Raw genomic sequence first — 15,731 nt, 5'->3', positions numbered from 1 at the left:
GGTTAGTCCTCTGTTTCAGGTCCAGATTTGGTTGCAGAAAAAAATGCTGTGCATTATTCTCTCCTGATGAACCTTATATAAGACATACAAATATGTTACATACTTAGATGAACACTTCTTAGCTCGCAAGCTGTTCTCACAAACAATCAATATATAAGGCAAATGCTGCTGCATCCTGTACTTTTAAACCCCCTCTTTAACCACACTTTCACAACACTGAGGTGGAGCCATTTGTCCAATGCTGCCTTTGGAGTGACACACACACACACACACAAGACAAGCAGCAATCCTGACCCCTGATCTGCCTCCTCTAATTATTTTGTGCAAAATAAAATGTTAATACTGGTAGGCTAGATTATTATTAACAGATACTGGCTATGTGCCTAAATCTGCAATACTTATTTCATTAAAGGATAGGGTGGGCTGGTAGATCACATTAGGCCTATAATAGGCTAAATGGATTAGGATACTACTAACCTTCACGCATGATCTAAGTAGCCTATATTCATGTTTTGTTGTTGTTGTTCTTACAGAATTTGTGACTGAATTGTATAGGCCCTGTGCAAATAGTCTATATGTATGGCTTGTTGTTGTATCTAATATGAAGATACATAGTTTGCAATGGTTTTCAAGTTAAGCCTTTACCAATAACTGCATAATTCACTGTTATTGCAGTTAAACACATTATTAAAATGAAATGCTGTCCAAAGCACGGACCATAGCGGATCCATGATGGGGTAACATTGGAGGCAGGCCCAACGAATAATGTCGATATATATTTGGACTTTCTTACTGTCAATCAGATTCTCGTGGCATACCATTGGTTGTGCGTCTGTGGTATTATCGTTCCATCTCACACTGTTTCTGGTCTGTCACTCTTCGGTTTTCCGCAGTCTCCCTCCGCAAGTTGACGTAGTTCTCATGGTTTGCGATTAAAAAAATGATGTCATTTTAATGCAACAACAATAACACTGATGCTGTACAGTATTTTAGTCTTTCACCATATCGATGTGTTACTGGATGTTTATTTAAAACGGCAGTGTCTAGTTGTAGGGCGTTTGAAATCGGACACCACTGGTGTTTTAAGGTCCTCGTAAGCCGCGGAGGGATAATCGTTTGGAACCGACAATGTGGAGGCTGTTAACATGTCTACTCGGAAGATAAAATGGTTACAATTGTAGCAACTTATAGAATCGATTGAGATATCACAAGAGTTATGAAGATATTTGTATACATTGTTTCATTTTCGTGACGTGGACTGTATAACGAACCAATAAAGGTTTGGGAGAACACACGATATCGTCGTTCGCTCTTCATCTACAGTCCGGAGCACAGAGAGGGAATATATCCCCAACTTTGTTTTTCTCTCTACTCCAAGCGTTCATTTTTTTCCTGTTGGATGCCACATAATTAAAGAGCTTACTGAAAGGTAAACACACCACACGCTGTATATTTGTGAACGATATTATGATATTGCCCGGCATATGTTTTGCGGGGGCATTGTGCAACTTTAGCCAAGAATAATGAGTTGTGTGAGTAGCACGGCCGGTGAAAACGGGGTCTTCAGTTTTTGTCCGGCCTGGGCTATGGGAGCGAGCATATGCAGCAGTTGGGCAGTAACTACTTGCAGCCTTGTGGGAAAATACTTCTTTGTTCACTTTGGACAACATTGTCAAGTTTAAAAGTAACCTAACATGCCAGTTCGAACGGCTAAATTATCGTAGTGATACTACTGCCACTTCTGTATCAATATTTTCTTGAATAACAAACGAAATGTTTTAGACGGTTCGACATTTGGTTAAATAATTAGAGGAAAACTTCGTGGTGTAGAGTAAAGTTGCGCCCATAAAGGCACGCATGCATGCCTCTATTTTCTGGGTCAAATAGGCTGTTTGATATTTTACATCGTACGTGTATTATAAAATAAATGATCTTATTTCTATCAATTCCCAGTTATGTGCTCCTCAACATTTTCCACTCAGTTTATTTCGCATTTGGCAGTAAATTCCTTTTCCCCCACCCTCTTCTCTCGCGTTGAACCCCTTGAACAGAACCATTCGCAGTGTAAGTACGCACGGTTCAACACATTTTATTATCATTTTTCCATCAGCCCCATTGAATTGAATACGCAAGGAGAGCAACTCTTACTCCATTGTTCTAGCATTTATCACAAACTTTGTCAGGGCCTGACTCTCTTTGTGTTCTAGAGTAATACGCTAGTGGAGAAGTCGTGTGTATTCGACAGCTAGTTCACAACCGGTTTCTCACCCATGCCAAATGCACGAACTGAACAATAATTTCTGGGTTGAGATAAAGCTTTTGTTGTTGTTATGGTAAAACCTGCATTCTAGGGCTTCCGTCGAAATCCTCAAAAACAATTTAGATTCGCCGACCGGGATGGCCGAAGTATTTTTTTGGGGGGCAGGAGCAAGGGGGTTGTGGGGTGTCAGTGGGGCCCATTATGAAACTTCGATTTTAGGGAGGAAGCAGATTTCCTTCTTTTGACCGCAGCGAATGGGACATTCAGAGAACTGTCAGGCAACTATTGAACGTCTGCTGCAGCAAGATTTTCTGAACCAACAAGATCATAATACATTCCTCTTCAATAGCAATGCATGTGTCAGTGTGCTCCTTATATTAGTCATGTCCATCAAAAACATCCTGATCATGTGATTCTAAGTAGGTTATAGTATACTTTTTACAAGGCTTATTTAGCAATCATATAGCTTATTCATGATTACATTCCCCACAGTCACAAGTTTACCAAGCAGTTTTGCATGTGGCCCCTCTGATCTTTGCACTTTATTGTGCTTGGCCATGGGGTGCTGCCTGCCTGGTAGTGTTTCAGATGCTGCCTGCCTGAGGGAAGGTGCACTAACCATCACCAATAACACTGATGCTCAGCACACATAGGCTACTCTTGTTCTTGATGTGTCTGAAATCCTTTCACACAATCAGAACCCAGTGCTTGTCAGTGCCCTGAGCTGTTCATTCACCTGCTTAGATGATTGTGTAGTTTGAATTTAGGAACGCATAGATTTCGTTGCCTAAACCTCGAGTTATTACATTGATGTCCATTTTTGTCACATTACCCTGGAAGCTCTGGCTGAAGTTTATGAGAAAGACACTTGAGACCTGAGTTGTGTTCATCAGGTACAAACGGGGGGAAATGTTGTGAAACGGAAAACAACCAGGTGCGTTATTTGATCAAACTAATGGGGTTACTGTGGTGGTAATATTCAGACATTTCATAGCATATGTAATGGCCTTTGATGCTGTGGCTGGTATTGTTCTTGGTGAGAGTCTCTTGAAGCAGGTTGGTTTCTTAGGTTACAGAGGCAGCCAGGGCTGAGGAGAGAGGCGAGTATTGGCTTTGTGGTAGACCAGAGGCCATACTCCAGATAGCTGTCTGATGGGGAAAGCCCAGAGTTCATGTGACGCTAGATCTCTGATAAAGGTGCTCAGAACCTGTAATACCCAATGATTAAAGCAACACTAGTAGTTCATCCCAGAGTGTAAGTTTGCCAGTAGTTTCCCTACCTCAAGGGATTCCACAGCACCTGTTTTATAGATTGAGTTATGTAGCACAAATCTGCAGGCCACAATTCCAAATGAATGGGAAAGATTTGCATCTAATTCAATAACAGAGCAGGAAAACTTGTAGCAGTGAAATAACTAGTAGGCTATATTTTTGCCATCCCACCCTCTTAATGGCCTTTGAAGTATGTGTGTGTAAATGGTGATTTGTGTGTTTTGCCAACCCTAACATTGGTCATTCTATACAGAAGGCAAGTTATATCATGATGACACGATGCTTATGACATTTTCATCATGATGGCTGACTGGGTATCAAACCTGATATACTTTTGTATCCCAAGACTGTTGCATGGGAGCCCCTTGCTCAGGGAGCAAACTTGAGTCTTCAGGTCTCAGACAAGGTCACTTATCACAGAAACCACCTCCACTACATGCTCTGTCAAATGTAAACTTATGTTCTGCCAAGGGATATGGTAATGAGATGTATGGTTAGACCTCCCATTCCAAAGAGAGGTCTAACCACACAGTAAAAAGTGGTTGCAATCAATTTAATGGTTTGTATAGAGAAATCTTGGTGTCTTAATAAGCTATTTGTTGGTGGATTTGAATCATGACGCTGAAAATGTACCCTTGACACAGGAATCAATTTAGTAAGATTTGACTTCACGCTTTTGTCACTCTGATTCTTCTGTCTTTCAACTATTTGTACCTCTAGAACAGGGGTCTCCAACCTTTTCTCGCATGAGAGCTACTTTGAGAGCCCCCCACGTACAAATTAAGTTCTATATTTCCTCATGATGTTTTCTCCATTTTATTTTTCCTGATTTTAGATTTTTTTGTTTTTCACTCAAAATTACAATTGTTCATAAAGAAACAATGAAATTGGATGTCCTGTGTCCATGCCAATGCTTAAATCACATCAGAAGACCATTTTTGTTTTTAAGGTGTGGAAGAAAACAAACACATTTAGATTTGAGTGTAATTCCCCTTTAATTGTATCTAACGAGTGAGGAATGTGCCGTCTAATGTCCTGGTCTAACAATGGTTCTTTACTGTTGCTACTCATTACATGGCAAAGTATGCAAATAATATATTCAAATTATATACTTACTCATGTTATACTTCTGCCAGATAAGCCTACTTTGCAGTTAACATTTAATTGAGAAGGTTTTGGGGAAGGTATTTCTGTCAACCCACAAGACGGTTATCGCATCAACGGCCTACACACGGAGTGATAGACAAACGCACACACCACACAGACAGGCAGGGGCAATATTGCTGGAAGTTTATTGGCAGATGTTGTTTTAGGTTTGGCTTTTTAAGCTAATAGTGGGCAACCAGGGTGGGATAATGTTGTGTTCGATTATATATTAGCTCGAAGCTTGCGGTGTCTGATACTTGGGAGATTAGTTTATGACAGTTTACGCTGCAACACGTGAAAATTGCATGTACTTTCAATATTGTTTGGCGAGCTACTCATAGGTGGGCTACGCGCTACTGGTAGCTCGAGATCGACCTGTTGGAGACTCCTGCTGTAGACCACGTGTCAAACTCATTCAATTGAGGGAGAGTGTCTGCAGGTTTTTGCTCCTCCCTTGTATTTGATTAATAATAATAAATAATATGCCATTTAGCAGACGCATTTATCCAAAGCGACTTACAGTCATGTGTGCATACATTGTTACGTATGGGTGTTCCCGGGGATCGAACCCACTACCCTGGCATTACAAGCGCCATGCTCTACCAATGAATCTAATTGATTAGTTAGGAACTCCCCTCACCCAGTTGTGTAGGTCTTAATTGGATACAAATTGAAAGGGAAAAACCAAAAACCAGACACTCGGCCCTCCATGGAATGAGTTTGACAATCCTGCTCTAGACTTTGCCAGTTTGTCTGTTATCCCACAAAAGATCAGTTCTCTCTCTCTCTCTCCCCCTCAGTTGCTGAGACTGTGAGGGCCAAAGGAACAGCAGCAGAGAATGGCTACAGTGGGCACAGACAAGGAGCTCAGCGACCTGCTGGATTTCAGCGCGGTGAGACATCTTTACTGTCAACAGCCTTAGAATATCTTTGTTCCCAATACTATAATATATTTGTCCTGAACACCTCCTTCGGGTATAAAGTAGGTTGTTTGTAGTCTAGTACACATAATCTCTTTTTATATTTAGATAAATAGTTTATGTACACAGTAACACTTCAACACACCTTTTTGTTGTAGAAACAAGACAGTGTATATAAATCCAAACCCATCAAGATAGACTTGCCAATGACCATTTGCTAAAATGTCTCGTAACTATAATAAAGTACGTGTTTTTTGTTGTATTGTTTGAGATAAAAGGTTGGTACGTAAACTGAATAGCATGTTTTCAATCCGCCTGTGTTGTCATTGGGCAGTTTTTGTGAGTCACTCGCATCAATGACTAACTCATAGCTTGGCATTTTTTCGATTGCTTCACACTGTTGACAGCTGCGGTAGTCTTAACTGGAAACGACTAAATCCTTCTATCGGATAGGTTCAATTAGCGCCTAGCACCGAACAATGTAACATCAGAGGTGTAATGTAATCGTTGTTATTGTACTTTGGTGTCTATTAAGAGCAGCTTTGGGTTCCTGTAGTCTAATGAAGATGACACGTTTTGTGAAGTGTTTCACACAGGCTAGCCATTTTTCTCAAGACATAGATGTCAAAAGGAGACTTCTGCTTGTTTTTTTAAAGTTCAGGGCCCATATCCACAAAGAGTGCTGATCTAGCATCAGTTTGGACTTTTAGATCATAATGTATAAGATTGTATGGACAGATCTGAGATTAGCACTCCTACTCTGAGATGCTTTGTGGATATGGCCCCAGGGCCTTTTATTTTATTTTTATACCCCATTTCTGGTTGAATGTTTTTGACCCAGTGTCTGTCTCTGTTTCAGATGTTTGCACCACCGGTGTCAAATGGGAAGAACAGGCCCACCACTCTAGCCAGCAGCCAGTTTGGAGGCTCCGGTAAGACCTGCCCTTTTGGTTTTAATACAACAATAAATGCCCACTGACTGCTTACGGCTCCCAATTAGATTTTCAATAAAGCCTAATTATGGTACAATCATTTAAGCATTTCAGTTAACATGGTCTTCGTCAGGTCACCTTGGTGATAGTACAACAACATTTTGACCAACATGGTCTTCATATGTGACCATATGATCTAAAATGGTCAAAATCCACCTTTCCCCTACTTCTCATCTAAAGCTGCTCCAGTAATGTTGTTATTGCTTGTTAATGGTCCCCTATAGATGTCTTTAAGGAACAGCTTGGCAGCGATGGGCTGTTACAACCCTTTCAACAACACTTTCTTATTTGTCTTCGGAGAACCCTCCCCACTGTCCCACCTCTGACCCCTTCATCCCCCCCGCTGTCCCTCCTCTCACTGCCCCGTAGGGAGTGCTCTCAGTGAGGTCAAATCACAGTAGCTGTATCAATAATCTAAATATCCTAAAATGGCTTTGGCTAAAATGGCATACTGTCCTTCATTATCACTGATGGGTCGAAGGATTGGATATGATTCCACCATATTGCTTCCACCAGTCTTCTCCTTCCAGATGTTTGTTAATAAAGTTCATAAGGAAAAGGAAGCAGCTCCAGTCTTCCCCTCCCGGTGTCCCCTCCCTCACCTTCTCAGCTGCTGCCTCTCCATCACGCTCTATTGAGGGTGTTAAAACAGGAGGGGTGATGGGAAATGACCGTATTCACCCCCAAATTCCCAATCACTCACCCTGTGGGGGGAAAAACTATTTCCGTTATTCTTCGCTTCTCCTCACCCCCAAACAACTAACCAACCACCATCCCTCAATAGACCCCATCTCCTTTTGTTGATAACCATCCAAGATCAACACAAGAACCATGCTCTACATCAGGGTTCTTCAATTCCGGTCCTGGAGGGCCGAAACACCTCTATTTTTCATCCTCTCCTTCTAATCAGGGGCTAATTCAGACCTGGGACACCAGGTGACTGCAATTAACTACCAGGTAGAAATAAAAAACAGAAGTGTTTCGGCCCTCCAGGACCGGAATTGAAGAACCCTGCTCTACATCCAACTTGCATCCTCTCTGTCTCGGCCTCAAACCACTTTCCTTCAACCCTCTCTCACCCCCCCAATCACTTGTCCTCTCCTCTCCACCAATCATTTTCCTTCACCCCCTCTTCTCCTCCAATCACCTTCTTTCGCCCTCCTCGATCCCCTGAACCATTGATGTAGGTATTTTCAGGTCGTACCTGAAAAGAAACAGGATATTGAAGGAGCAGAAATAAGATGAAAGGGACGGAGTAGGTGAAGCGGGGAACCAATCTACAGTGTTTCTCTAAGCTTGAGGGCCACTTAGATTTTCTTTTGTAGCGACAAAAGGTGCACGCTTACAGAAGAAGGCTGTTACTGTTCTCAATCCAACGGCTGCTCCTGGTATTGTGTGGCAGCCCTCAGCACAGGTCTCCACAATGCTCATCAGAGGCCAAAACAAAGGGATTGGGCCGCAGAGAGAGAAGTAGATAGGCAGGCAGCATATGTGGCCCAGTGTATGATTTCACCCTGGAAGCCCCCTACCCATCATCTCACAATGAGGAGGAAGAGGCTCTCTGAGGGAAGGTTCCTAGTCTCTCTGCACTACCATCTCCTTGGTAGCATTGGTTAGTATCTGCTCTGCCTTGCCTTTTTTATAGATTTGATTTAGCTGTAGTTATTTTTTAGTGCTCATCCCTGTAGAGTGGAAAATGGTTGTCATGGATTAGGATGAATTTACCCTGACCCAAGGTACTGATCTATGGTGAATGTTGGGGGAAGGGTAAGCTGATCACAGATCTGTGTCTTTGGGAGACTTGTACCCATAGGAACGGTTGTTCTCACTGACTTTGGGTGTCTATGTGCAAATCCCTTGAGATGTAAACTAAATTCCAACCAAGTTTCATTTACTGGCAATCAGAAACTGAGATTCTGAACTGGTATTTTTAAACTCTGGCTTGGGTTGAAATGCAAAAGAGGAAAGTATGCGTTTTGCATGAACTTTCTGTTCTTTAGGAACTTTCCTTCATGTGAATGGAAATGGAAATTCAGTAACTTGATCAGATTTGCTCTTGAATTGGATTCCTTGTGCGGTATTACATTTACATTTTAGTCATTTAGCAGATGCTCTTATCCAGAGCGACTTACAGTTAGTGAGTGCATACATTTTTCATACTGGCCCCCCGTGGGAAACGAACCCACAACCCTGGCGTTGCAAGCACCATGGTCTACCAACTGAGCTACAGGAGATATAGAAGCATATTCTGTCAGACTTGATCAAACCACCAAGCTTTAAACATAACATACATTGTCCAGAATATAATGCTTGTAGCTTCTAACTGAAATGATAAAAAAATGAATTGCAATATGAAAAGTAGCATGCCTAATCATGTTCAAATGTGTAATTTCAAGTTGGTGTTGAATATTGTCCTCCCAGCATCATAACACTGGCTCTTATTAATCATTTCAGGCACATCATATAACACACAAGATACTGTTGCGTATCCATTGTAGACATTCCCTAAATCATAATCACACTCCTCCTTAATACTTATTAGGCATCATGTATTGTGTCTGGGTGACTCACATTTCTGTCATACAGGGCAGGGACGGAAGAAAGGAAGAAAGTGTAGACAGCCAGACAATACACCAATCAGTGCCAGGGGAATTATCCAATAAAAACGAAGTGTGTATGTGCCTGCATGTTCCCTGTGTGTTGGTTCTGTAGCCTCATAGCTTGTGTGACTCAGGCTGACTGGTCGTTTCCAGTATCTCCTCCTGTGGTATTATAGACCAGCCTCGCTTAAAGGGGTGGTGAGGCCCGGGTTTAAAGGGGAGACTCGCTAGTGAATGTGTCTGGCCTGACTCAACCCTCTCGCTCTCTGAGCTAGCGTGGTGTGACGTTCACTCACTCATTCTTAACTCAGTCACAGAAGTTTCCCTGGGGGGGTAAACCCTATAAAAGAGGTTAAGGTGTAGAGTTCCTGCCTCCATGTTTTTTAGGGTTGTTGTCATCAGCAATGGCTTGGTAACATAGTAGACAAACTGCTCTCAAGATTCTTGGTTAAATGAATCCGTATAATTAGAATGTGGAGTTCAGTACCGGGTCCTCTCTACAACCAGGGTTCTGTGGACAAGAGCTCTGTGGTTTTCTCTAATGTTCTTGATGTCTTATATCAGGCTGTCATGGTAACGACTTGCAAGAGGAAGCCATTTGAAGTTTGAGAAAACAAAGGAGCGTCTACTTAGACGAGTCTCACTTATTCTCTCCTTTATACTAATCAGTAGATCTGTTAATTAGAAGGAAAACGTGGAGACCTAATGAATATGCATGAAAGCAATTTTAATGATTTTTTACTTCAGAGTTGCTCACTTGCCCTCTCCCTCACTCAATATGAGTAATTTGTGTGGTGTGAAACTTTCTTCATCTTTTTTTTCTCCCCGGTTCAAACACAACTCCCCCTCCATACATTTTAATACAGTCCAAATCCCTGCACCAACCTTTAAAATACCTTGCAATAAGAGTTGTGGTGCTACTTACTACTTACCCCAGAAGGTCTAGGAGAGCGCTTCCTTCCATGCATTCCAGACACCCCTCTTCTCCATTCGCGCCATACTTCCTGTCGTCCCTTCCTTCCTCAGGAGAACACATGAATAGCCCGAGGTACGAGGTTCTAGCTACCCGCAGAGCTCCCTGTTAGCCCCGTGCCTTTGTGGATCTCAATGGTGTCAGTTCAGATCTATAGCCCCCTCCCTTGCATCTGTCAGTCTTCCTAAAGAGCAGTAAGGTATACCCACCATGTTCATTTCCTACCCCAGCGGCTATGCAAAGTCTTCCACATTCTTCAGATGACTCCATTTTAGCCGCCTATTCATAGTGTTGACTTGAGGGGGAGTGTGTGGCTTATGAAGGTCCGGCCTGATTCAGGAGTAGGATACCAGACCAAAACTTCCTGATAATGTTTGTCGGCAGCCCTCGACAGAGTCATGGAGATATTTAAACGTCCATTGCAGCCGTTTTTATCGCTATCAAATCATTTCTGGTTAATAATTACCTTAATGTGATTGTTTTAAATTAAAATGGTCAAAAAGAAACTAAATGTGCTTCTTAGCAAAGGGCAATTTCTCAAGCAAGAATTTTGATAGACTGCTCCCAGACAGTCCTGAGTGGGGAGGGGAAAACGGAGAATTAGCTGTTATTGGCAGAGAGGTTTGGAACTCTCTTTTTTGGGGTCTATTAACCAATGTACTGCATGGTAAGGCCAAAACTCCATCCCACCAAAACAGGCTGAAATTTCAGCCGGTCTTTTCAAACAACTCTTACACTAAAAGGGCATTATCATTTTCACAGTATTATTCCAAAACTCATTTATTTATCGCTACACAATATTAGGCACATTTAATAATTTGTGCGAGCTATCTCATTAATTGGTTCCTTTGCAATCCACGCAAGAAATGTCTAGGGGAAACACTAGTGTCATTTCAGCAGTGGAAAGGACTGGTCCATATGTGTGCTGGTCTATGTCTGCTGTGTACATGCCCTCTCTGAGTCTGTTCTACTGCTGGACATGGAGAGTGACAGTCACGTTGAGGCAACAAACCCCTCATCTCCTTCATCTGCGATTCTGCTGCTATCTCTCCTATAGATCAGTTGTCACGGTGATATAGCAGCTCCCTCCACTCTGAACCCATCATTCTCCTTGATGGCAGATCCAGTCGCGCTTCCAGCCTGCTCCCCTCCGCCCCTCTCCATTTTTGTTATTAGACAACAAAACAAAAATATGAATATTCATAGAGCAAAGCCTTATTAATATGCACAATTATGCAAATCAGCACACAATTAAGCATCAGCTTCCCCCCAGAGATGCTGGGTAGCGGTAAGAGAGGAGATGGAGGGGGAGGAGAGAAGGGCAGGAATTTCTGCTTCACCAATCTTTAAAATCACCCTCCCTACTTTCCCCCTTTTCAACGCAAATCCTTTGACCAGGGACAACATGCATGACGTGTACCTCTTAGTCCGTTGTCATGCGAAGGGATGGTGGTACGAACAACTGCTGCGTTGCCATAGACAGGAGTGGAGAGAGAGTGGGAGAATGGCAAATGTTGAGGATGATTGTAGGAGGCTCATACTGGGTGTTAATTATTCAAACTTCCTACAGCTCATAGCTACACTAAGTGACAGTGTGGTGGCAGAGCTGTCACTGGGAGCTGAAGTTGCAGCGCTCAGCCAAAGGTTATTTAGAACACTCCCAGCCAGTTAGGAAGCAGCAGTACTTCCTAACTGGGTCACCCTCACTTGCATATTGACTTCTAGCCTCTATCTCCCTAGTACTGGTGTAGATCTTAAAGGATTAGATGGGTATTGGCATTCTCTTAATGGATCCCCCTTGCCCTCCGATTGGCTAGGTGGAATCTTCGCCATTTTGGTCACATCTCCAACTTCTCAAACCTACAATTGCTCAGGGGGAGTACTAGGGACTAGGGGTTTATTTGGAATTGGGCAAAAGACTACCAGTCTACTACTAGTTTTGGTCCCTTTCCCTCTCTCCTTATCTCCTTTCCTTTTTCAGTCCAACATGGTTCTGTGTGAGCAGGTCCAACCCTATGTGTTCCATGTTCTGTGTTCTAGGTATGGATGAGCGGAGCGGTCCTGGCCCCTGGGCATCAGGAGAACAGAACAGCCCTTCCTTCAACCAGGGACGGGTAAGGGAACACTGCACACTACATACTGTATACTACACACTACAGTGACTACACACTGATCAACATGGACATGTTTTCTTACACGGAACATCTTACTAATCATTAAACTGATATTGTTTAATAGTATATGACTAGCAGGGCTCTAAATAAATAAAATAATTGGTAGCACTGGTGCTTTTAACATAGAAAAGTTAGGAGCACCACATTTAACAAAAAAATTTAACACTAGAATTATTATTGTTTTAAACAGATTGAGATACACTACATGACCAAAAGTATGTGGACAACTGCTTGTCGAACATCTCATTCCAAAATCATGGGCATTAATATGGAGTTGGTCCCCCCCTTTGTGGCTATAACAGCCTCCACTCTTCTGGGAAGGCTTTCCACTAGATGTTGGAACATTGCTGCGGGGACTTGCTTCCATTCAGCCACGAGCAATAGTGAGGTCGGGCGATTAGGCCTGGCTCGCAGTCGGCGTTCCAATTCATCCCAAAGGTGTTCAATGGGGTTGAGGTCTGGGCTCTGTGCAGGCCAGTCAAGTTCTTCCACACCGATCTCGACAAAACATTTCTGTACGGACCTCGCTTTGTCATGCTGAAACAGGAAAGGGCCTTCTCCAAACTGTTGCCACAAAGTTGGAAGCACAATCGTCTAGAATGTCATTGTATGCTGTAGCGTTAAGATTTCCTTTCACTTGAAATAAGGAGCCTGAACCATGATAAACAGCCCCAGACCATTATTCCTCCTCCACCAAACTTCACAGTTGGCACTATACATTAGGGCAGGTTGCTTTCTCCTGGCATCCGCCAAACCCAGATTCGTCCATCGGAATGCCAGATGGTTAAGTGTGATTGATCACTCCAGAGAACAGGTTTCCACTGCTCCAGAGTCCAATGGCGGCGAGCGTTACACCACTCCAGCCGACGCTTGGCATTGCACATAGTGATCTTAGGCTTGTGTGCGGCTGCTCGGCCATGGAAACCCATTTCATGAAGCTCCCGACGAACAGTTCTTGTGCTGACGTTGCTTCCAGAGGCAGTTTGGAACTCGGTAGTGAGTGTTGCAACTGAGGACAGACGTTTTTTACGCACTTCAGCACTCGGCGGTCACGTTCTGTGTGCTTGTGTGGCCTACTACTTCGCGGCTGAGCCGTTGTTGCTCCTAGATGTTTCCACTTCACAATAACAGCACTTACAGTTGACCGGGGCAGCTCTAGCAGGGCAGACATTTGATGAACTGACTTGTTGGAAAGGTGCCATCCTATGACTGTGCCACATTGAAATTCACTGAGCTCTTCAGTAAGGCCATTCTACTGCCAATGTTTGTCTATGGAGATTGCAATGCTGTATGCTCGGTTTTATACACCTGTCAGCAACGGGTGTGGCTTAAATAGCCGAATCCACTAATTTGAAGGGATGTCCACATACTTTTGTATATATAGTGTATAGCCTACATTGGGCCTATATGAATCCTTCTTACTTTTGAAACACATCTCCTGAAGAAGATATCACTTTTCCTTTCTTTTTGTGCCACCAAATGTTTTCATATACTGGTGAAGTTACCAAGTTGTTAGAAGGGCTGCACGATATGGGCAAAAAATGTAATTGCAATTTTTCAACCAAGTATTGCGATATAGATCAAAACACTTGGGTGAAACATTGGAATCATAGAAATATAATGATTATTCTAATTCTACGCTTGGTGGTGTTTGTCATGAAAACAAACGAAAAAAGCCATGTATGAGTTAAAAACGACGGGTAGGAACCAAAGTATTGGTCAGTGTTTCCCAAGGGACTCATAATCACATTGGAATATGTTTATTTTTTTTATTTTTTTTGGGGGGGGGGTTAGATCAGCTTTAATATTGCAGATTGTGGCTTAGATCAATGTAATTGTCTGCATCATTTCCAATCATTCATTCATATATACACACTACCAGTCAAAAGTTTGGACACCTACTTATTCAAGGGTTTTACTTTATTTTTACTATTTTTTTTTATATTGTAGAGTAATAGTGAAGACATCAACTATGAAATAACACATGGAATCATGTAGTAACCAAAAAAGTGTTAAACAAATCAAAATATATTTGAGATTCTTCAAATAGCCACCATTTGCCTTGATGAAAGCTTTGCACACTCTTGGCATTCTCTCAACCAGCTTCATGAGGTAGTCACTGAATGCATTTCAATTAACAGGTGTGCCTACTTAAAAGTTAATTGGTGGAATTTCTTTCCTTCTTTATGCGTTTGAGCCAGTCAGTTGTGTTGTGACAAGGTATACAGAAGATAGCCCTATTTGGCAAAAGACCAAGTCCATATTATGGCAAGAATAGCTCAAATAAGCAAAGAGAAACGACAGTCCATCATTACTTTAAGACATGAAGGTCAGTCAATCCGGGAAAATGTCAAGAACTTTGAAAGTTTCTTCAAGTGCAGTCGCAAAAACCATGCGCTATGATGAAACTGGCTCTCTTGAGGACCGCCACAGGAATGGAAGACCCAGAGTTACCTCTGCTGCAGAGAATAAGTTCATTAGAGTTACCAGCCTCAGAAATTGCAGCCCAAATAAATGCTTCACAGAGTTGAAGTCACAGGACACATCTCAACATCAACTGTTCAGAGAAGACTGCGTGAATCAGGCCTTCATGGTCGAATTGCTGCAAAGAAACCCCTACTAAAGGACACCAATAAGAAGAAGAGACCTGATTGGGCCAAGAAACATGAGCAATGGACATTAGACTGGTGGAAATGTGTCCTTTGGTGTGGAGTCCAAATTGGAGATTTTTGGTTCCAACCGCTGTGTCTTTGTGAGACGCGGTGTGGGTGAACGGATGATCTCCGCATGTGTACTTCCCACCGTAAAGCATGGAGGAGGAGGTGTTATGGTGTAGGCATGCTTTGCTGGTGACATTATCTGTGATTTATTTAGAATTCAAGGCACACTTAACCAGCATGGCTACCACAGCATTCTGCAGCGATACGCCGTCCCATCTGGTTTGGGCTTAGTGGGACTATCATTTTGTTTTTCAACAGGACAATGACCCAACACCTCCAGGCTGTGTAAGGGCTATTTTACCAAGAAGGGGAGTGATGGAGTGCTGCATCAGATGACTTGGCCGCCACAATCCCCCGACCTCAACCCAATTGAGATGGTTTGGGATGAGTTGGACCGCAGAGTGAAGGAAAAGCAGCCAACAAGTGCTCCGTATATGTGGGAACTCCTTCAAGTCTGTTGGAAAAGCATTCCAGGTGAAGCTGGTTGAGAGAATACCAAGAGTGTGCAAAGCTGTCATCAAGGCATAGGGTGGCTACTTTGAAGAATATAAAATATATTTTGATTTGTTTAACACTTATTTTGGTTACTACGTGATTCCATATGTGTTATTTCGTAGTTTTTGATGTTGCACAGGTGCTCTCAAAATAAAACTGTCGCACAGCAAAATATTTAG

General features: G+C 42.6%; 1 protein-coding gene across 3 annotated transcripts in view; it reads left to right on the top strand.

The window, feature by feature from the left end:
* Positions 1-880: 880 nt before the first annotated feature.
* The window catches only part of LOC121581199 (transcription factor E2-alpha-like), a 34,777-nt gene continuing 19,926 nt past the window's right edge, over positions 881-15,731 (top strand). For 2 of the 3 annotated variants that reach the window (XM_045224726.1, XM_045224725.1), the window contains exons 1-4: positions 883-1,429; positions 5,479-5,571; positions 6,458-6,530; positions 12,204-12,277. In XM_045224726.1, the coding sequence (XP_045080661.1) occupies positions 5,518-5,571; positions 6,458-6,530; positions 12,204-12,277 (201 nt within the window). In that variant the 5' untranslated portion in view covers positions 883-1,429; positions 5,479-5,517. Of the gene's footprint in view, positions 1,430-5,478; positions 5,572-6,457; positions 6,531-12,203; positions 12,278-15,731 lie in introns of all 3 variants that reach the window. The other variant, XM_045224724.1, reaches the window with a different exon arrangement.

The sequence above is a fragment of the Coregonus clupeaformis genome, chromosome 14 (assembly GCF_020615455.1).
Source record: "Coregonus clupeaformis isolate EN_2021a chromosome 14, ASM2061545v1, whole genome shotgun sequence".
Taxonomy (NCBI): domain Eukaryota; kingdom Metazoa; phylum Chordata; class Actinopteri; order Salmoniformes; family Salmonidae; genus Coregonus; species Coregonus clupeaformis.
This window is presented reverse-complemented; position numbering and strand designations above follow the sequence as displayed.